Source organism: Apis mellifera, linkage group LG1, assembly GCF_003254395.2.
Source record: "Apis mellifera strain DH4 linkage group LG1, Amel_HAv3.1, whole genome shotgun sequence".
NCBI classification, from domain to species: domain Eukaryota; kingdom Metazoa; phylum Arthropoda; class Insecta; order Hymenoptera; family Apidae; genus Apis; species Apis mellifera.
In genome coordinates, this window is record NC_037638.1 from 4531634 (window position 1) to 4551853 (window position 20220).

The following is a 20220-nucleotide window of genomic DNA, read 5'->3' on the forward strand; positions in this document are numbered from 1 at the left end:
TTCTTAAAAGAGTTAAAATGGAATAATAATAGAAATAGAAAATTTATTTATCCACTTATTTTCACAAGAATTCAAAACAGTCTATTAACTATATCTTAAAACTATATCTTACTCTTTAAAATTCTTAAAAGAGTTAAAATGGAATAATAACAGAAATAGAAAATTTATTTATCCACTTATTTTCACAAGAATTCAAAACAGTCTATTAACTATATCTTAAAACTATATCTTACTCTTTAAAATTCTTAAAAGAGTTAAAATGGAATAATAATAGAAATAGAAAATTTATTTATCCACTTATTTTCACAAAAATTCAAAACATTCTATTAACTATATCTTAATCATCGAATTTCGAGGTATGCGATAATATTATGTTTAATTATCCCCAAATATCGATCGATAAGACTATTTACTTAATTATACATTGAAACAAACATTACAGCGAGTATCTTAAACATTTATCGTAGAAATTTTCAATACTTTTATTATTTGGTATAAAAACAATATTTTCTTTCAAATATTTGCCTCAATTTTTTTCTATTTATTAAGATTACGAAAAATGAAATTCCTCCTCAAAGTTTCACAACATTGATCGTGAATCTTCGATACCTTCCAAGGGTAAATAAAACAACTATGTACATTTCTTTTTAATTTTTAAAACGAAAGATTAATTAATACCTGTAAAGTTCCAAAAAAAAAAAAAAAAAGAAAAGGAAAAATTAATATTTCTACATAATAATTCGCAAATTGTCGTTTCAATTTCAGGAGGAATCGTACAAGGGGCCATTCGGGAGAGAAAAATCATTGGACGATCCGATGTTCCTTCCTTAAATTGAGAGCCCCTGTTGGAACACCTGAATACTTAATAAATGGATAAAATTAACATTAATAACGACTGTCTGTGACCGATCCACATCTTATCCGACGACAAACGAGTTCGACAGTTTGCGTGTGATATATGCCTTCGAGAAAAGTTCCTCGAGGAAGACAGTAGATCGACAGTACCCTTTACCACCTTCCTCTGGATAAACTGTTCTAGGAACGAACCGGCCGATATATTTCTCTTAACAACCACTCGATTCTTCGGAATGGACTCGGAGGAATACGGCAACGAGTTGTCGAGAAACGAGGTAATGTCAACCCTTCAACCCCTTGCTACGCATAGGTAAGGGTATTTGCACGGGAGGATGCAATTTTCAGATTCAGATTTTTATTCACTTGTTTTTTTTAGAAAACTTTGACATCGTGATTCAATTTTTCCAATAAATATATATTTAAACTGTGTATTTCGTATTTTCTTCGATATGAAGAAGTAGATGTATTATTTAATGCTTTACTTATCTTGTTGTATAACAGAAGATTTCTAGAAATTAATTGGAAAATTTATTTTTAATATCCTCGTTAATTTTTATCAATAATAAAAATGAAACATGGATAAATGAGGGAATGATTATGTATTTAATGTGTTTTTTCAATAAAAGATTAATTTAAAATGCGTTTAGAAATGTAAGAAGAAGAACAATTTTCTTTATTCGACATCTTAAAATATTTCTTTAGAAAAGTCTCTTCTCCATTCGTTATAATTATTTCGGATATCATATTTGTTAATTAAATAAAAATTTAATAATATTTTTAAATTATATATTACATTTGTAATTATTTTTCAAATTGTTTTTTAATTATCCACAACAGATGTTGTACATGAAAATTATTCTTATGTATAATTACGTAATAATTTTTAATTTTATCTTATATATATATATATACGTCAAAAGGATCGATCGATGAAATATTTGAATTCACATGTTTCATTTCGTATAATAATTAATCGAATTTCTAAATTTTTAATTTTTTACAAAAAAAAAAAAAAAAAAAAAGGAGTAAGAAAAGAACATTTCTAAAGATCGAAAATTTATTTTAATTTCTTTTAGTCGGAAAATGATAGCGAAGAGTGCGCTCATTCGCCAATATTGTTGGATCTAGATAAAAATTCTAAACAACAACAGCAAGAAATCTTAAATCAAGAGAAAAGTTCATCGTCTAAATTGATCAGTGTCAATCAATATTTGCAAGATCAGTTAATAAGAAATGGATCAGGTATATTCATGGTATATATTCATATTAATTCGTAATATTTATTTATATTATATTGTATACATTTAATTTTTTTCCTATACAATATGCAGGACATACAAGATACGCATAAAGGATATAATTGACAGGTTTATACAAAGAAATATTTTATTATTTATTTTATATAATATTATTCAATTAATAAAACTATGTCATCTTATTATTTATTATTGATATTGAACAGTATTAAATATTAAGTTTTTGTTTAATATTAAATAAAAATACCATTTAATAATATTTTATCATATGATAAAAATATCTTACCATCGAATACGTGAATTATAATATTAATCTATTATTTAAAATCATTAAGACAAATAAAAAAATATTTCAAAATAATAATCATTAGAAAATAATTAGAAAATAATTACGAGATATTTATTTATAGAAAATTCAAATATATCTCGACAATCAACAAGAAGATCATGGCATGATGGAAATTTCGAAGATCGTCAACAAAATGATGATCGAGTATTTGTAATAAGAGTTCCCGAACCGGAAATGATTAATACCAATCCTCATTTAGAAATTCTTCACGAGACTAACATTAAATCAGTTCAAAGAGAATCATCACAAACTGAGAAAGGTGAAGTAAATAGTATATAATTCTAATAACAATAAATAATAAAATAACTTATTCTTTTATACGTAATATTTATTCCTGCGTTATTACCATTTCATGTTACATCTCTGTGCTAAAAATTAATTTACAAATAAAAAAAAATATAATTTATATTATTATATAACTATTATAATTTATAATTACATTTATATATCAAAAAATATTTCTTATATATAATTTAAATGTTATATATTTTTTTAAATTGATTTCTATCTCATTTTCAGATTACAAAAAATCAGCTTGTGATCGTGAACGCACAAGAATGCGCGATATGAATCGTGCTTTTGAATTGTTACGATCGAAGCTTCCAATCTGTAAACCACCTGGTAAAAAACTTTCGAAGATCGAATCGCTTAGGCACGCGATTACGTACATACGGCATCTGCAAAGTCTTCTAGAACCACAATACAATTATGTCCCGAACGTAACAGAAAGGAATTATTACGCTAATAATGCACCAGTTACTACAACTACTTCTTTAAATGTTCAACATACATCCCGATGGGAATCATTCGCTTATTATCGTTACGATTATCACACACCATTTGTTAATCCTTCTACGGTAACATTACCTTCATCTATTCATCCTCGAATATCAACGGAGCAGAATGATCGACAATTTTCTTATGAGATACGACATTAATATTTCTATTCAATAAATATTTATATTTATTATCATTAGTATTAGTTTTTTGACAATCATATTCGTTTGAGAAATATAAAAATGATAATGCATTAAATTTACAGATCAAAATTCAATATGTTTAATCACTAATATGATTAAAAATTACAATAATTAGTTAAATATAATAATAACATAGTTAAATGTAATAATAAATATATTTTATATTTCAATAAATAAATGAAAATGATATAATAATGATTCAAATTATTTGCAATATGTGCATTATCGCATATTCGGAAAATTATATAGGATCATGATATGTTAAATATGTTTCCACCATCTTGAATTTATATATTTTTATTCAATCCGTAAAAATATTTTATTTTAATGAAATGATAAAAATAATTCAATAAATTCAACAATTATAATAATTATATAATATTTAATAATTATATGATTTAGCATTAGAAAATTATTTTATAGAAAAAAATATTTTATTGTAAAAATTATAGATCTATATTTTATCATATTGTATAAAATTTTTTAATATATTATTTTAATATATTTTTTAATATATATACATTCTTACTTCTTTTTATTGAAAAGTAAAAATATTATGTGAATATGCACATATTATAATTTTACAATAATTTTATGTTAATTATAATTCTTTGATTAATTCATTATAATAAAATTTATAATAGTAATTTATAATTTATATACAAAATAGAGTATAAATATAATTAATAATAAAAATATATATAAATAAATTTATTTTATTTTTAGATTAAATATTTTTTTCATTATAATTTAATATATTTAAAAAATATTTTATATAAAATTCATGAATTAGAATATTTTCATGAATTAAATTTCATTAAAATAAAATAATAATTATATGATATAATAAAATATTATTTATATTCATAATATAAACAATTTTTAAGCATTCATTGCACAATATGAAAAATTTTATATAATTCTTTTAATAGATTATAAATAAAAGTTATAAATAAAATATATTATTAAAGAAATAATTCATTATCAGATTCTTCTTCGGTAAAAGTTAAACTACTTCTTGATTTCTTAGAGCTAAAATTATTTGAATCATCTTTGCTGCTAGATGCTTCATAAATTATTTTATCATCAGAAATATTATCAATTTTTTTATTTTTCTGTATTTTTTTTGGATTATTATTAATAAAAGATTTTTGTTTAGTAGATAATGTCGAAATGTAATTTCCAGTTTGATCTTCTTTTTCAGATTCTTCACTTTCATCTGTACATACATCAAAAATTGATTTTTTACTACTTTCTTTTTCTTTTATAGTATTTTCTAATTCTTTAATTTTCTTTTTTTTTGAATTTAGGAGTGCTATAAATTTTTTATAAAGATCTTGTTCCATAGTAGTTTTGATTTCTATCATTTTTTCTATTTCCAAATTTAATTTTTCATTTTTGTGTATTAAATTTTTATTTTCTTCTTCTAATATAGTTACTTTATTTTCAATACTTTGGTAAAATTTTAATAGTTGTTGAAAATTTTCACAAATTATTTGAATATCTGAAATAGAATGCAATTCAATTCTTCCAAGGATCCATACATTATTTCTCCATTCTAAAATTTTATTTTTAACAAAATATTTAATTTCTGTATCTTTCCCACAAAGTATTTTCTTTGTTTCTGTAAAATACTCATCAAATGATTTAGATAATTCATTAGAAAAATCATTTATACTTTTAGTGTTCATCTACAATATAACAATTTTTTTATTGAATAAAACTTATATATTTTTAAAAATTTATATAATTGAATTCAAATTTTTTTTATTTTTTTTATTTTTTTATTTTTTATTTATTTATTTTTTTTTATTTATGAACTAACCTCACCAATCAACGGTAATATTTTTGATTCTAATAACATTATTTTAAGATGTGAATTAAACCATTCTACATAAAGTGTATAATATTTGTCATCAATTTGGTTAAAAATTTCACATACAGTTATTTTTGCCATTGCAATAATAATTTTTATTATTAATTCACTAATGATTACACAATTTAAAGTAAAAAATTGATATCATTGCGATACAAGTGTTTACAAAAATAAATATTATTTTTTTAATAAATTATATTATAATTTGTATTTCTAATAAAATACTTATCAATAAATATTGAATTATTAAGTGAAAGTAAAGCATTACAATTAGGAGAAACAAAATATACTACGAAACAAACAAATGGATACGTATTAGAAATTGAAATTTTACACGCGTAATTTGTTTTTAAGTCTAATGGCTTAAATTGAATTATAACAAATTAAATAATATATATAGACACAGTTAATATAAATTAATATAAATTGAAATATTGTAAACAATATTTAAAAATATTATATATGTGTAATAATAAAATTTAGTATTGTATTGATACTCTATATATTTATAATTCTAGACTAATATTAATAAAATCCTAAAAATGTCAATTTTGAAAATAGGAGAAGAAAATAATAAAATGAAGTTCACAAATTGAAAATAATACATGAAATTAATTTTAAATATCATTTTGTATAATAGAACAGAAAAATTGAATTTTTATGAAACAATAAGATATAAAACGAATTTTGTGATACGAAATATTTACATTATAGGATTAAACATATTTCAAAAATTATTTAAGAAAATTATTTGCAATTTATAACAAAAATTATGATTGAAATAACAGCAAAATTAATTAGAGGACCCGTATATTTTTCTGGTGAAGTTATAGAATGTTTAGTCTCGTTTAGTAATCCTCCAAATCCAATTCATCAAATTTCTCAAAGTCATAGGTAATATATTATTAATTTATTGATATCAAAAAGATCTTTCTCTACTTTTTATACATAAATTATATTTAATTTCAGTGATATTTTTGAAAGTCTTGCATGGGCTAGTGCTCAAGTTCATTGTCAATGTTCCACAAATAGTAAAATTGTTTTTTCAGAAAAATTAAACATGACAGCTCAATTAGCTGCTATTAATGCAAGTAAGTTATTATGTTTTAAAGTAATAATTTTTTTTCCATTTTTTATTATATCTCATGTAGATTTATTTAAATGTTGAATTATTTTTTTAACTTTATAATTCATTCTGCTTGTTTTTTATAATAAGTATCTTGCAGATACAACATTTGCACCATGGCAACAAGATAATGGTCATGTTGTTCTAAACACAAAGCCTAAAATTTTATTTTGTGATTTACGTTTATCTCCTGGTGAAAGTAAAACATGTGAGTCTGTAATAAAAATTTAAATATATTTTAGATTTATGATTAAAAATTAAATATTTAAGTTTTATAGATCTCTATCGGGAAACAATTCCAAGCGATGCACCTCCATCTTATAGAGGACATGCAGTAAAATATTCATATAAAATCACTGTTGGAACACAACGAGTAAACACAGCTATAAAATTGCTTAGAATTCCATTTAGAGTCCTTTCTTTGAGTGGTAGTATATTATTTATCTGGTTTATTAAACTTATTTTTTATATAGAAATAAATGAATAAATTTATAATGTTCTCAAAAATATGAAAAAATTGCATTTAAAGCTATTATTTTATTAATAATTGTATTAAATATAATACAAACTTTTCATTTATTTTATCAATTTATTATCAATTTTTCTTATAATAAAGATATATAATTTTTTTCTATATGAAATTAAGATTGTAAAATTTTACCTATAATGAAAACAAAAAATTAATCATTTAGGAAATAGTTTTATATCTATAAATATATATATAAAATAATTTTTTCTTAAATATAAAATATTTAATAATTCTATATTTGCATATAATTTTCAATTTAACAATTTTAGAATTGCCGGAAGTAGCTGCTTGCAATGATAGTGTTGATTTAAGTCCAAATAATCCATTCATGGAAACACAACATAGAGAAACTCCATTAGATGTGGCACTACAAACTCTTCAGGTTTATTAAACTTTTTATTAAAAACTATATATTTTATGATATATATATATTGTCAATTAATATTTTGTTTTTATATTTAGAATTTAACAGCTAGACGTAGTCCAAATTTTTATAATATTACAAATGGACGTGGACGCGTCGTAAGATTTTGTCTTTTCAAAAATTCCTATAAACTTGGAGAAGATATAGTTGGAACATTTGATTTCTCAAATGCTACTGTTTCTTGTGCACAAGTATCTGTTGCATTACAATCAGAAGAACATATTTCTGATGAATACAGACGAGGAAAGGCCATAACTCCAACTTTAGTTAGTTACAATAAACATCATGAAATGTGTATGGGTTTAAAATATTCTCATTTAGTATTACCAATACCATTACATGTAACACCGGATTTTACAACTGATTTAATGACATTAAAATGGAGATTACATTTTGAATTTGTTACAACTTCAAAACTAGTAGAAATGCCAAATGAAACTAGTATTAATTGGCAAGGACCATTAGTTTTGGATGTTGAAACAATGATTTGGGATTTACCTGTTCATATTCATCCAACAACTACACCACCTAATACTGCACAACAAATAAAATATAATATAGTGATATAGCAAATTGAAAAATATTGTAAGAATTTATAGATTATTTTTTATTTATAGTAGTATAAATAGTTAAATTTTCATATCTATTATATAAATTTTTCAAGAAGATAAATATAGAAAAATGTACATAAATAAAGTATTTTATTTATATAATGTATATGAATTTAACAAAACAAATTATATATTATATTTAAGTAATCTAAAATATTTTTAATATCTTATTCACATTATAATTAATTGTAATATTTCTTTAATATTCAATAAAATTTAATTTATCTTTATGAAATATTGTTTAAAAAGTTAAAATTTTGTTAATTATTTTTATTTAACATTTATAAAAAAATTAAGGATTCATCAAACAATTTTAAACAATTAATAAATTAATGTAGATTAAAATAATATATTAAAAATAAATAATACAATAATACATTTTAGTGAAATTATTAAATAAATAATTATTAAAATAAAAAAAAAATCTAACTTTTCTAACTGTTTGAATTTTTTTAAATTTTAAGCATTTATTTGAGATATTTTCATATTTTTTTTCATTTCAATAAATAATACAATTTTTTATTATATTTTCTATTAACTATTAAAGAATTTAAACTTAATAGGAAATAATCTAAATAAATTAAAAAAAATTAATTTAAATAATTTTTCAAAATTATTTTTTATTAATTTAAATTCTTAAAAGTTAAAAAATTTCAATTTTATTACTTAATATTGAAAATAATATTAAAATAAATTAACAATACTAAAATAATATTTACGCTTGTGTGAAATAAAAAATATATTAAGTTATAGTTTTATCATATAAATATTTTATTTATGGTTATATACATAAGTACATAAATTTGAAACTAATATCACGTGAATATACATAACCTTTCTATTATTTGTATACACGTGAAGAAATGAAGAATAAACAGAAAACTTCAAAAAGAAAATTGAGTAACACAAAAATTAAAAATAATGTTACAGAAGAAGAAGAGAATTCAACAAAATCTATATTTAAAGAAGAATCGGTAATGTTTTTTTAATACTGCATTCTCATTTATAAAAGATATACAACTTTTTAATATATATTTTTTAAACTAATAATTTTTTAATAAAAATCGTTTTAATAAGAAATAAATTATAGAATTATTATCTTATTGAATATTTTTTATTAAATATATAAATAATTTAAATATTTAAATATCAAATAAGTTTTATGAAATTTTATCTCATGACAACATATTTTTAATCAAATTTATATATAAGTTGAATTTAAAAAATTTATTATTATTATAATATGATCAAAAATATATATATATATATTTATATATATATATATTATTAAATCCAAATTTAAAAATATAAAAATTAATATAATAATATAAAAAATATAATTATTTAAATTAAAATATTATTTATTTTAAAAAGATTATATTGTAAAGAAATATAAAGTAATTTAAATGGAAAAATTATTTAGGATTCAGGTGCTGAAGATTTATTGTCTGCTGAAGTGAATAACAATGATGAAAGCACAGATGAAGAAATAGATGAAAATCAAGATATTCCTGAATCAGATACCGAAAAAGATCCAATTGTTTTTGAATCTAATGATGAAGAAGAATTAAGTTTTGAAACAGATTCAGATGATCTTGGTTTGGATAAAGATTCAGATGATCTTAGTTTGGATAAAGATTCAGATGATCTTAGTTTGGATAAAGATTATTCCGAAAATGACGAGGAAAAAATTTCTCTCAATAAAAACACTAATGAAAGTGAACATAAAACTTTGGAAAACTTTTTAAAAAATGAAAATTTCAAATTTAAACAAAATAAATCTAAAGAGATAAAAAAAGATAGATCTTCTATATCTAATATCAATAACAAAAACAATGTATCTAATAAGATACAAATTAATAAACAAAACATATACTTTACAAATAAAATTAATAAATCAAATGTATCAAATATTTCTATACAGAATAATAAAATAAAAAATGATAATAATTTTAAATTAAATGATGTAAAAAGATCTGAAGAAAAAGATTTAAAAAAAAATATTGAATCTAACATAAACAAAAAAATAAATAGTGATAAAATGATAAAAAATCAGCAAATAGATGAATATGAATATGATAGTTCTGATGAAGAAGATATTCGCAATACAATTGGAAATATACCAATGAAATGGTATAATGACTATGATCACATTGGTTATAATTGGGATGGTAAAAAAATTATAAAACCTCAAAAAGGTGATCAGTTAGATAATTTTTTGAAAAGAATGGAAGATCCTGATTTTTGGAGAACAATTAAAGATCCTCAGACTGGACAAGATGTTAAATTAAGTGAAGCAGATATAGATTTAATTACAAGGATACAAAAACGGAAAATTCCTGATATAACTTTTGATGAATATTCTGTAAGTATTTTATTAATAAGATTAATTGTAATTTTTATTGTTTAATATTTTATAACTTAATAATAATTCATTAATTGATCTCCTATACTAATTTACTTTTTAATGTTATTGTTTTACTAAAGCCATGGATAGAATGGTTCACTTCAGAAATAATGAAAACACCAGTACGTAAATTTCCAGAACATAAACGTTCATTCTTACCATCTAAACCAGAAGCTAAAAAAATATCAAAATTAGTTCATGCACTTAAAATGGGTTGGATAAAATCTACAGAAGAATTAAAGAAAGAAAAAGAACAGAAAAAAAACGATCCACAATTTTACATGTTGTGGCAATCAGATGACCAAGCTGAAGAAATGCGTAGAATTCATAAACATATTCCACCACCAAAAAGACATTTACCTGGACATGCAGAAAGTTATAATCCTCCACCAGAATATCTATTTGATAAAAAAGAATTAAAAGAATGGAATAAATTACAAACAGCACCATGGAAACGAAAATTACATTTCATTCCACAGAAATTTAATTCACTTCGCGAAGTTCCTTCTTATCCGAAATATGTTAAAGAAAGATTTCAGAGATGTCTAGATTTGTATTTATGTCCTAGAGCATTGAAAATGAAGTTAACTATAGAACCTGAAGCTTTAGTACCTCAATTACCTAGTCCAAAGGATTTACAACCATTCCCTACAACAATGTCCATGGTATTTAAAGGTCACACAGATATGATAAGAAGTATTACTGCAGAACCAATGGGGCAATACATTGCTTCTGGTAGTGATGATATGAATTTAAAAAGTAAGTTCCTTTATATAAAATATTGTATATTATATATTATATATAACAATTAATTGTTTGATAGTATGGGAAATAGCAACAGGCAGATGTGTAAAGACAATTCCATGTGGAGGAATTATTAGATCTACAGCATGGTCTCCAAATCAATCTCTATCACTTATAGCGGTAGCTGCAGATAAAAAGATTCTTTTGATAAATCCTGGTATAGGAGATCATTTAATTACTAGTAAAACAAATCAATTACTAGAAATAATACCACAAAGTGATGTTATAGGTATTTTAATATATTTTTTATATTATATTATATATTTTATTATATATATTTTTAAATATATTGTATTATATTTGTATAATTTAAAAATGTACTATAACTATTTATAATATTGTAATTTTATGAACATTACTAAAAAATAATAATTAGAATAATTATATTTACAGTAAGTGAGAGAGTGAAAACTGCTGTTCAATGGGAACAAGCAGAAGGTGAACATTGGACTGATGGAATCAGAATAATTTTAAATCATTTTAAGATAGTGAAACAAGTAACTTGGCATGGTAAAGGTGATTATTTTGCTGCTGTTATGCCAGATGGTCAAAATAGATCTGTCTTAATAAATCAATTATCGAAACGAAGATCTCAATTACCATTCACTAGATCAAAAGGTTTAATACAATGTGTCTTATTTCATCCAATTAGGCCTTATTTGTTTGTAGCAGTAAGTAAAAAATACAAATTAAATGTATAATTTTATAAGTATAATTGTAATAAAAAAAAAAAATTGTAGACTCAACGAAACGTACGAATATATGATTTAGTAAAACAAGAAATGATTAAAAAATTATTATCGAATTCACAATGGATATCATCAATGGCAATTCATCCAGGTAAATAAATCGAATATTACATGAATGATTTATATTATCATTATTTAATTATATTTATATTTCTAGGAGGTGATAATATTTTAGTAGGCACTTATGATCGCAAAATGCTTTGGTTTGATCTTGATTTAAGTACAAAACCTTACCAGACATTACGTTTACATGGTACGGGCGTTCGAAGTGTGATCTTTCATAAGCGATATCCTCTTTTTGCATCTGGTTCTGATGATAGAAGTCTTATTGTTTCTCATGGAATGGTGTACAAGTAAGATAATTTATAATTATTTAATATAATTTTCATTATATATTAATTATTTCATAATACATTTTAGTGATTTAATGCAAAATGCATTGATCGTACCACTTAAGAGATTATGCAATCATGAATCTTATAATGATTTTGGTATTTTGGATGTGATGTTCCATCCTATTCAACCATGGGTATTTTCTGCAGGTGCAGATTCAACAATACGAATGTATACTTGAATTATATATTTATATATAATCACAGTTAACAATGTTTTTCCTTATGAATTTTTTAACGTAATTTTTAATGCAATCAAATTATGAAACTAAAATTATCGTATTAATATCATAAAAATTTTGATGAACAATTTTTTATAAATAAATTTTTTTCTAATATTTTTATTTTGTGCGCAAGTTTAAAGTATAACTTTTGCACTATAACTGTTTAAAGACTAAAAACATATAGGAACTTTCGTATTACAATAAAAAATTATGCAATAATATAATTACAATAAAAAATCATAAAAAATTATATAGAATAAATATTCCATAATTAAAAGATTTATCTACTTTTATTATAATTTATAAGATTTTTAACATCTTAGCATTTAAATAAATTTTAGATTAAAAATTAGATAAATCTTTTAAATATATTTATATATTGTAAAAAATCTAAAATTATTTTTTACGTATAAAAAAGAAAAGATTTAAAAAAATTGATTGTTTTCGTTAACAATAAAATTATCAATAAATAATAATTAAAGATGTAAAGAAAAAACATGTAATTAAATATTTTACTAAATTTTCATAAAAAAATAATGTTAATTATATAATATAAATATCAAAATATAATTTGAAAAGTTTGAAATTCATTCGTATAAAACAAATAAATTTATTTAAAATTATATTTCTCAATAATAATAATTTTAAACAGAAAAAAAAAAGATCTTAATATTTGATTATGATTCATAAAATATTTTTGGCTTAATCTTATAATATTCTTAAGTTAAGTTACTAATTGTTTGTCATGAAATTTTAATATTAAATGTAAATACAATCATTTATTGTAATTTATAGATAAATATTAAATTAAAAATACCAATTGTAATGCACAAAATTTTAAATAAGCATTCCTCTAAAGTTTTATAACGAGGAAATTTTTAAAAAATATATGATATAGAAATAAAATATATTATAGATATATAAATTAAATTATTCATTCATTCACATGTAATCAACAATTTTAAAAATATAGTAGCAAATTAATGTTATGCATATATATATAATATTGTATATATATATATATATATATATATATACACATACATATATACATAAGAGAATGTTTTTTAAGATGAGGGTGGTGAATGACCCAAGCATTGCCATTCAGGTTCTCCACATTCGCAAATACGACCAGCGTGTTTGACTTGGAAAACTGTTACTATACCGTGATTGTCATCGAATCTACAAGTGATATGTAAATCGTGAATTAAGAAAGTATAAAATTGACTACCCCATCGTTGTCTTAAATATACAGATCTAGGATCTTCGCGCAGTACATTTTCAATTGCAATCTTTTGATCGTTAATTTTAGTTCCTAAGATTTCATTTAATTGAATTAAAGCACGATCGTTAAATACTACACATAGAGGTGTTCGAGGTCTTGATATCCATTCTGGAATTCTTACTTCTGAAGAAGAATTAGCTCTTGATTCTCTATCTTCAGCATTTCTCAATTCAGAAGAAAATACTAAATGTGCATCTCCATTGTCTGGAAAACTATTACTTGATGTAGTTCTTATTTCTTGATTCGGTAAATGTTGCGGAGTGAGAATTTGTGATTCTAATCCTTCTTCTCCATCAGGAGCTTCTCGTACTCCCATTCTTATGGGAGAATTGTCGATTCTTGAATTTAATGATCGTCTATGAATTAAATCTATATCTGTACCACAAATGGTATTTGGTCCATCAGCTCCATCTAAAAGTCTAGATCGAGAAGCATGCGTTTCTGTATAATTAGATTCTATGTTTCTCGATTCGTATGCTGATTCAATATTAGTACGACCATTTACATTAATATTTTGTAATTCATTATTTATATCTAGTAAACTTTCTGATTGTTCAATATTAGATGGAAGTATGTTGTGTCTAATTATATTCAAACTTGATCTTGTATCAGATAAAGTATCAGAAAATGTATGAGAAGTTCTATGTATACCAGTTACATCTACGTTATGTCGTAATGTACTATTATTGTGCAAAGTGATATCATTTAATTCAGAAAAATGTCTTATACTGGTGTAATTTTCGAAATTAGAATTTCTTTGAAACTCTTCAGCTTGTAATCTTAAAGCAATTTCTTCATCTCTAGAAATATCTGTTTCTTGATTTGTTTTATGAATAGTTTTTCTATAACAAGATTCTGAAAATAAATTTCTTGTGTCATCTCCAAGACTAACACTAGTTGTACCACATATTTGATTTCTGGCAGTTTCTTCTATGCAATCAAATGCATCATTTATATTAGATTCTTGTGATCTATTTCTTGATTTCTCAAAACATGATGGACTGTCATATTGTGGTATATAAGGTTTAATATCTAATACAGGTGATTGATCAACCATATCTACACCTTCAAAATATATTGTATGATTTTCTATATTTGTAATTTTTACTAAACTTAAACCAATTGGACATGGACGATGTGGAGAACGTGTAGAAAATACACCGGTTTTTGTACCATTTAATCTTGGTGGTGCAACTTTGGCACGAACATGTGTGGATTCATTTCTATGAAAATAGAATAGAACCCTGTTGAAATAGAAATTATTTTATATTAATTCTTTGGGAATAAATAAAATAAAATTTTTATGCACTATAGATTAATGATTCATAATAACTCATATAAAATGAGAAAAAAAATATTTTTTATTATATTTAATCAAAATTAATATAATAAGTTAAAAATAAATTATATTTAAAAATTTTTTTAATTATCTTACCACAAGTGTGAAAAATCTTGTAATCCTTCAAGTGCATGATCAGGATTGGTAAATATTGAATTATATAATAAAAGTTTTCCTGGTACTTTTCCACAGACTCCTGTTTGTCTGGGTGTAGCACGTTTACTAGGAAAACAAGTAGATATTATTCCAATTGGTTTTAATTTTATAGCATCATTATCTGTACTAGTGCTAGGTTTCACATCATTTGGACCTATAACTTTTGTTTCAGACATAGATGATCCATTTTTATATGATTCCAAAAGACGTTTTATATCGTCAACATCTTTTTCATGAATGTATCGAAGACTTTTTATTTGTTGTCTATTAAAATGAAAAAATCATTAATAAAATACATTAATATTTACAAAAATATATATGTATATATATCTAACATAAAATATTATAATTTAAATATTAATATTTTCAATTATATCATTTACTTTATTCATGAAATACAATAAATATTTCATATGAATATTAATATAATATTCTATGTGCAATATATATTTATGTATATATGTATGTATGTATGTATATATGTATGATATATATGTATGTATGTATGTATGTATGATATATATGTATGTATGTATGTATGATATATATGTATGTATGTATGTATGTATGTATGTATGTATGTATGTATGTATGTATGTGCGTACGTATGTACATTCATTAGGATATTTTAGTGTATATAAAACAATATATTTAAACGGAACTTGTTGATATTTCGAATTATCTATATAATATTCAAAATATCTATTCTATATATGAATTTATAAAATAGTAGCAATCAAATATAAACAATACCTTAAATTATTAATTTCTTTTCTAGCTATATTTAATTGACTAAGCAAATATTTATTACTAAAATCCGAATTTTGACACGCAGAATCCATAACTATCAACTGCTCTTTTGAGCGTAATCACCGGTTAAATTAAGTAGAATGAAACGAGAATCACCTGTACCATAGATCAAATATATCCAATAGTGAAACTACTGATTCTATAGAGTTTGAAATAATTGAGTAAGAAAAGAACGGATGTAGAGGCGATAGTATCGCTCAGATTTTCATTGAATTATAATAAAATAATTTTGTTCAAAATTCTCAATTATTTTTTATTTAAAAAAATATAATAAAATATTGTATATAAATAATATATATATTCAAAAGTTTTTATAAAAAATATAAAACAGTATATAAAATAAAAAAATTTATTAAACTTTATAGAAAATATTGATGAAAATGAAAAATTTTTTGTTTATATTGTACATATAAATTATTAAATATATAATAAATATAAATAGTAATTAAGGAATACCTTAGCATATTAAATTTAAAATAAATTCTAAAATTATATTTATGTATAAAATAAATATAATAAACAAAATGAATTATGAATTTAGATTTTATATCATATAAATCTATTAACATTTTTTATAACTTTTATATTTTTTCATTTATACAATATTTTTTTTTATTTCTAAATGTTATATTATAAAAAATAATTTAATACATAAAAAATTTACTAATATATTAAAATTATTTTATTTACAAAAATATAAATATACAATAACAGGTTTGATACAATAAAAAAACAAACATTATTTAACATTTTAAATTTTATATTAGAATATTATATTACATATAAGAAGAATAAATATATAATATACAAGAAAAGAGCTATATTTATATATTATTACTATATAAATTACTTCATTGAAGATTTAAAAAATTTTAAATAATTTGATATTTAAAATAAACAAGTTTTTATTATTTATTTTATTAAATAATATTTTTTCATTTCATTATCAAATTGCTACAAACTTTATAAAATATTTTTTAATAAAATATACAAAATTAACATTTTATTAATTATTTTAAATCTAGCATCCAACTTTTTCATTTGATAATTTAATTTTACCAAATAAAGAATTATATAATTCATTCTTTGCATGATCTGTCCATATATCATTTATTGTGATAGGAGCCATAAAGTTTATTAATTTATTATGTACATTATATCGTATTCTTCTACCTTTAGTAGCTCTTGTATCTATTTTTCTTTTCATTTTATGTCTCATATTTTGTAATTTTATCCATTGTTTACTAAGTTGTACTGGATCAGTAATATCAGATGATTTATATTCAATTAAATCTCTCAAAAGTTGATGATAAAAATCATCATCATCATAAATTTCAGAATCATATTCTTGAAGTTTTCTACCATCATTATCTTCTGGTAATTCTACTTTACCAATAATTTTATATTCTGATCGTTTTAATCGACTTCTATTACGCAATTTCTGTTTATCATTTAAAGCAAATTCAATTTGTTTTAATGTTGATTCACTTGTATTTTTATTTAATTTACCACTAGCTATCTTTGTTTTTTCATTCCATTTTTGAATAATAGAATTTCTGTAATTTATATAAGATTTATGATTATTATTTAATATTTTTTCATAGTTGCCAAGTTTTAATTTCTTTTTAAATATATCGTTATTAAAATTGTCTGTATCTTCATCATCTGTGTTTTTTTCATTTTCATTTTCTATATCTGAAAGAATTTCTTCATTTATATTTTCATTTTCATCTTCTATATTTGAATTTCTATACTTTTTATCATCTTTATTTTCATTTTCATCTTCTGTGTCTGAAGGAATTTCTTCATCCATTGGGTCTCTTATATTTGCTACTTTATCTTTGCTTTCCTCAGCTTTTCTTTTTTTATTATATGTAGATAAATGTTTTGTTTTAGGATATTGTTTTACAAGAAAACTTTGCAATTGCAACATATTATTTAATAATGTTTTCAATTTATTCTTCACTTCATCAGCTATTTTCATATATTCTGCATTTGTTTTAAAATCGTTGTAAATATCATACTGAGGCATTTGATTACTAGTAATTAAACATTTTTGTAATTTTATTCTAACTTCTAATAAATTTTCCCAAAGTTGTAATTGATTTCTAACACAGTTACTTTTTTCTAATTCGGTTTCCATATTTATTTTTGATATTTTTTGTATATTTATTATATTATTTAATTATTTTGATTTAGAATATGTAAAAGCACGTGATATTCATACTATCGCCATAAGACTATCTATGTATGCGTCTTTAAGGAATTAGGAATGATAACGATACATCGATATTTAGAAATTGATATATCGAAATTATCGATATTTTTAATATCGATATTTATAAATTTATATATTTAATTCACCAATATTTATTTGTTAGATTTTATTATTTCTTCTAAAATTTATTATTATAAGAATTTATTAAAAACTCAATTTAGTGAACGATTTAAAAATTTTAATATAATATCTTATTTAATATAATATTTCATCCAATATAAATATATTCAACTTGAAGTTAATTGTAATCAATCAAATTCAGATGCATTCATGTTGGATATTTCATGGAGCGAAATTTATATTTCGACATTAAATCAAATTCTTTGTTCAGTAATAAAAATTTTTTATTTTTTATTAAATTTCATTATTTTTATTTTCGTATATTACATTTTATATTTTATTATTATGTTTGACTCATAATTATCAAACTACAGTTTATACAATAGTTATTTATATTACATCTCGTTTTTTTTATTTTTATACCTACTTTCTAATCTAATCTATCTTCGTCCTTATTCTTAAAAAATTATTTAACTAATTTAATTAAGAAAATGAATATGTTAAATATATATATTTTTTAAATATATATATTTAATTAATAATATATCCTATTATATAAAATATTATATAATAGAACTAAGTTATTTTTCAAGAATCTGATCTTATGTTTAATTTTATATTTTTATCAACTATCTTTTTCTTAAAAATTCTTAAATGAATTTATTGAATTTTTTTAATATAATATTCTATAAAGGAAATATTGATATATTATATTGATATATTATAATATTGATATATTATAATTATTCTTTATTTAAATTTATTATCATTATCTTCTTCATTATTACTATCATCATCTTCAATGTTTTCTTCACTATTACTATCATTTGTTTCATCATCACTTTCTTCTTCTATGTCATTTATATTTTCATTTTCTGATATATTTTGTATATTGAAATTTTCATTATCCTTATTAAATATGTCTTTTCTTGAAACTTTCTTACCCTTATATCTATGGTAGAAATTAAATATCATTTAATAAACTTATAACATAATAAATTATTCATTAATTTAAAATAAAATTTTAAATTTACCTTTTACTTATTTGATCCAAGAAATAAGCATTTTGTTTACGTATCTCTGAAACTTGAATATTATTATCTGAATTGTCACTTTCATCATAATAATCAACTACCTTTGCTTTTGTTTCTTCAGCCTCATCATCAGAATCAAAATTTATTGGTGCTGGAGTAACCAATGAATTTATTTTATCTGCTAAAGTTGTTCTTTTTTTTTTCAAAGACATTATTTCGATAAAAATTAATATAAATTAATTTAATTATAAATAATAAATTTTAATATGTATACTTTTCTTCATAGATAATCATAAATATAACCTATGCATAAGAATATTATTATATAATTTTTTATTAAAATATATTTACAATAAATTTATATTTTATATGTAATAATTACTTAATAATATAAAATATGATGCTATTTACTATCATAAAAGTTAGTTTATCTAATATTTTAATAATTCAATATATATATTTAATAATCAATACTATATAACACTATATAACATAAATAATAGGTCTAATATTCAATATTTTTTTTATCCTATTTTTGAAAGTATTAAGTTCCCTTATTTTTCTTTCATTCTGAATCGATAATATCGTATGTAACATGAATTGACAATGTAGATTAATATAATATAATAATAGTACATGTACCTACTACCTACTACGTGGTGCGTCCAAATTGCAT

At 21.5% G+C, this 20220-nt stretch overlaps 6 protein-coding genes across 7 annotated transcripts; 3 read left to right on the forward strand and 3 right to left on the reverse strand.

Annotated features, from left to right (window-relative positions):
- The first annotated feature begins 896 nt into the window (after positions 1-896).
- LOC100577342 lies at positions 897-3554 on the forward strand. Its single transcript, XM_006561922.3, has 4 exons — positions 897-1130; positions 1932-2097; positions 2522-2719; positions 2980-3554. The coding sequence occupies exons 1-4, from the start codon at positions 1089-1091 to the stop codon at positions 3396-3398; spliced, it is 825 nt and encodes a 274-aa protein (XP_006561985.2). The 5' UTR covers positions 897-1088; the 3' UTR covers positions 3399-3554.
- Positions 3555-4331: 777 nt separating this feature from the next.
- LOC102654398 lies at positions 4332-5464 on the reverse strand. Its single transcript, XM_006561923.3, has 2 exons — positions 5266-5464; positions 4332-5131 (listed from the first exon to the last, which is right to left on the reverse strand). The coding sequence occupies exons 1-2, from the start codon at positions 5395-5397 to the stop codon at positions 4406-4408; spliced, it is 858 nt and encodes a 285-aa protein (XP_006561986.1). The 5' UTR covers positions 5398-5464; the 3' UTR covers positions 4332-4405.
- Positions 5465-5818: 354 nt separating this feature from the next.
- On the forward strand, positions 5819-8147 carry LOC413244 (RAB6A-GEF complex partner protein 2). 2 transcript variants are annotated; one of them, XM_396690.7, is made up of 6 exons: positions 5819-6210; positions 6286-6407; positions 6543-6650; positions 6721-6870; positions 7241-7353; positions 7434-8147. In XM_396690.7, exons 1-6 carry the CDS (start codon positions 6089-6091, stop codon positions 7962-7964), a joined length of 1146 nt encoding a protein of 381 aa, XP_396690.2. In that variant the 5' UTR covers positions 5819-6088; the 3' UTR covers positions 7965-8147. The 2 variants fall into 2 exon arrangements, with proteins under 2 accessions (XP_396690.2, XP_006561987.1); XM_006561924.3 differs by lacking the exon at positions 5819-6210 and having other exon boundaries at positions 6533-6650.
- Positions 8148-8803: 656 nt separating this feature from the next.
- Positions 8804-12569, forward strand: LOC551531 (ribosome biogenesis protein BOP1 homolog). The gene is made up of 8 exons (XM_026443501.1): positions 8804-8980; positions 9430-10371; positions 10494-11172; positions 11237-11446; positions 11611-11888; positions 11958-12057; positions 12124-12319; positions 12387-12569. Exons 1-8 carry the CDS (start codon positions 8870-8872, stop codon positions 12538-12540), a joined length of 2670 nt encoding a protein of 889 aa, XP_026299286.1. The 5' UTR covers positions 8804-8869; the 3' UTR covers positions 12541-12569.
- Positions 12570-13594: 1025 nt separating this feature from the next.
- LOC412107 lies at positions 13595-16333 on the reverse strand. Its single transcript, XM_395573.6, has 3 exons — positions 16116-16333; positions 15303-15626; positions 13595-15111 (listed from the first exon to the last, which is right to left on the reverse strand). Exons 1-3 carry the CDS (start codon positions 16202-16204, stop codon positions 13650-13652), a joined length of 1875 nt encoding a protein of 624 aa, XP_395573.3. The 5' UTR covers positions 16205-16333; the 3' UTR covers positions 13595-13649.
- An 860-nt stretch (positions 16334-17193) lies between these two features.
- Positions 17194-20219, reverse strand: LOC726685 (protein AATF). The gene is given in 4 exon segments (XM_026446262.1): positions 17194-18433; positions 19265-19462; positions 19545-19847; positions 19927-20219. Coding segments are annotated over 3 exon segments (1650 nt in total). The 5' UTR covers positions 19757-19847; positions 19927-20219.
- Position 20220: the final 1 nt, after the last annotated feature.

What these genes read in the sequence shown, in the direction of transcription:
- LOC100577342 (XM_006561922.3), top strand. Translation starts at nt 1,089, where the DNA reads ATGGACTCGGAGGAATACGGCAACGAGTTGTCGAGAAACGAG. An exon ending in ACGAGTTGTCGAGAAACGAG is followed by an intron (nt 1,131 to 1,931) that starts GTAATGTCAACC and finishes AATTTCTTTTAG; the next exon opens with TCGGAAAATGATAGCGAAGA. An exon ending in ATCATCACAAACTGAGAAAG is followed by an intron (nt 2,720 to 2,979) that starts GTGAAGTAAATA and finishes TCTCATTTTCAG; the next exon opens with ATTACAAAAAATCAGCTTGT.
- LOC102654398 (XM_006561923.3), bottom strand. Translation starts at nt 5,397, where the DNA reads ATGGCAAAAATAACTGTATGTGAAATTTTTAACCAAATTGATGACAAA. An exon ending in TATTACCGTTGATTGGTGAG is followed by an intron (nt 5,132 to 5,265) that starts GTTAGTTCATAA and finishes GTTATATTGTAG; the next exon opens with ATGAACACTAAAAGTATAAA.
- LOC413244 (XM_396690.7), top strand. Translation starts at nt 6,089, where the DNA reads ATGATTGAAATAACAGCAAAATTAATTAGAGGACCCGTATATTTTTCT. An exon ending in TCCTGGTGAAAGTAAAACAT is followed by an intron (nt 6,651 to 6,720) that starts GTGAGTCTGTAA and finishes TAAGTTTTATAG; the next exon opens with ATCTCTATCGGGAAACAATT. An exon ending in TGGCACTACAAACTCTTCAG is followed by an intron (nt 7,354 to 7,433) that starts GTTTATTAAACT and finishes TTTTATATTTAG; the next exon opens with AATTTAACAGCTAGACGTAG.
- LOC551531 (XM_026443501.1), top strand. Translation starts at nt 8,870, where the DNA reads ATGAAGAATAAACAGAAAACTTCAAAAAGAAAATTGAGTAACACAAAA. An exon ending in TAACTTTTGATGAATATTCT is followed by an intron (nt 10,372 to 10,493) that starts GTAAGTATTTTA and finishes GTTTTACTAAAG; the next exon opens with CCATGGATAGAATGGTTCAC. An exon ending in ATCAATGGCAATTCATCCAG is followed by an intron (nt 12,058 to 12,123) that starts GTAAATAAATCG and finishes TTATATTTCTAG; the next exon opens with GAGGTGATAATATTTTAGTA.
- LOC412107 (XM_395573.6), bottom strand. Translation starts at nt 16,204, where the DNA reads ATGGATTCTGCGTGTCAAAATTCGGATTTTAGTAATAAATATTTGCTT. An exon ending in AAAGAAATTAATAATTTAAG is followed by an intron (nt 15,627 to 16,115) that starts GTATTGTTTATA and finishes TCATTTTAATAG; the next exon opens with ACAACAAATAAAAAGTCTTC. An exon ending in CAAGATTTTTCACACTTGTG is followed by an intron (nt 15,112 to 15,302) that starts GTAAGATAATTA and finishes CTATTTCAACAG; the next exon opens with GGTTCTATTCTATTTTCATA.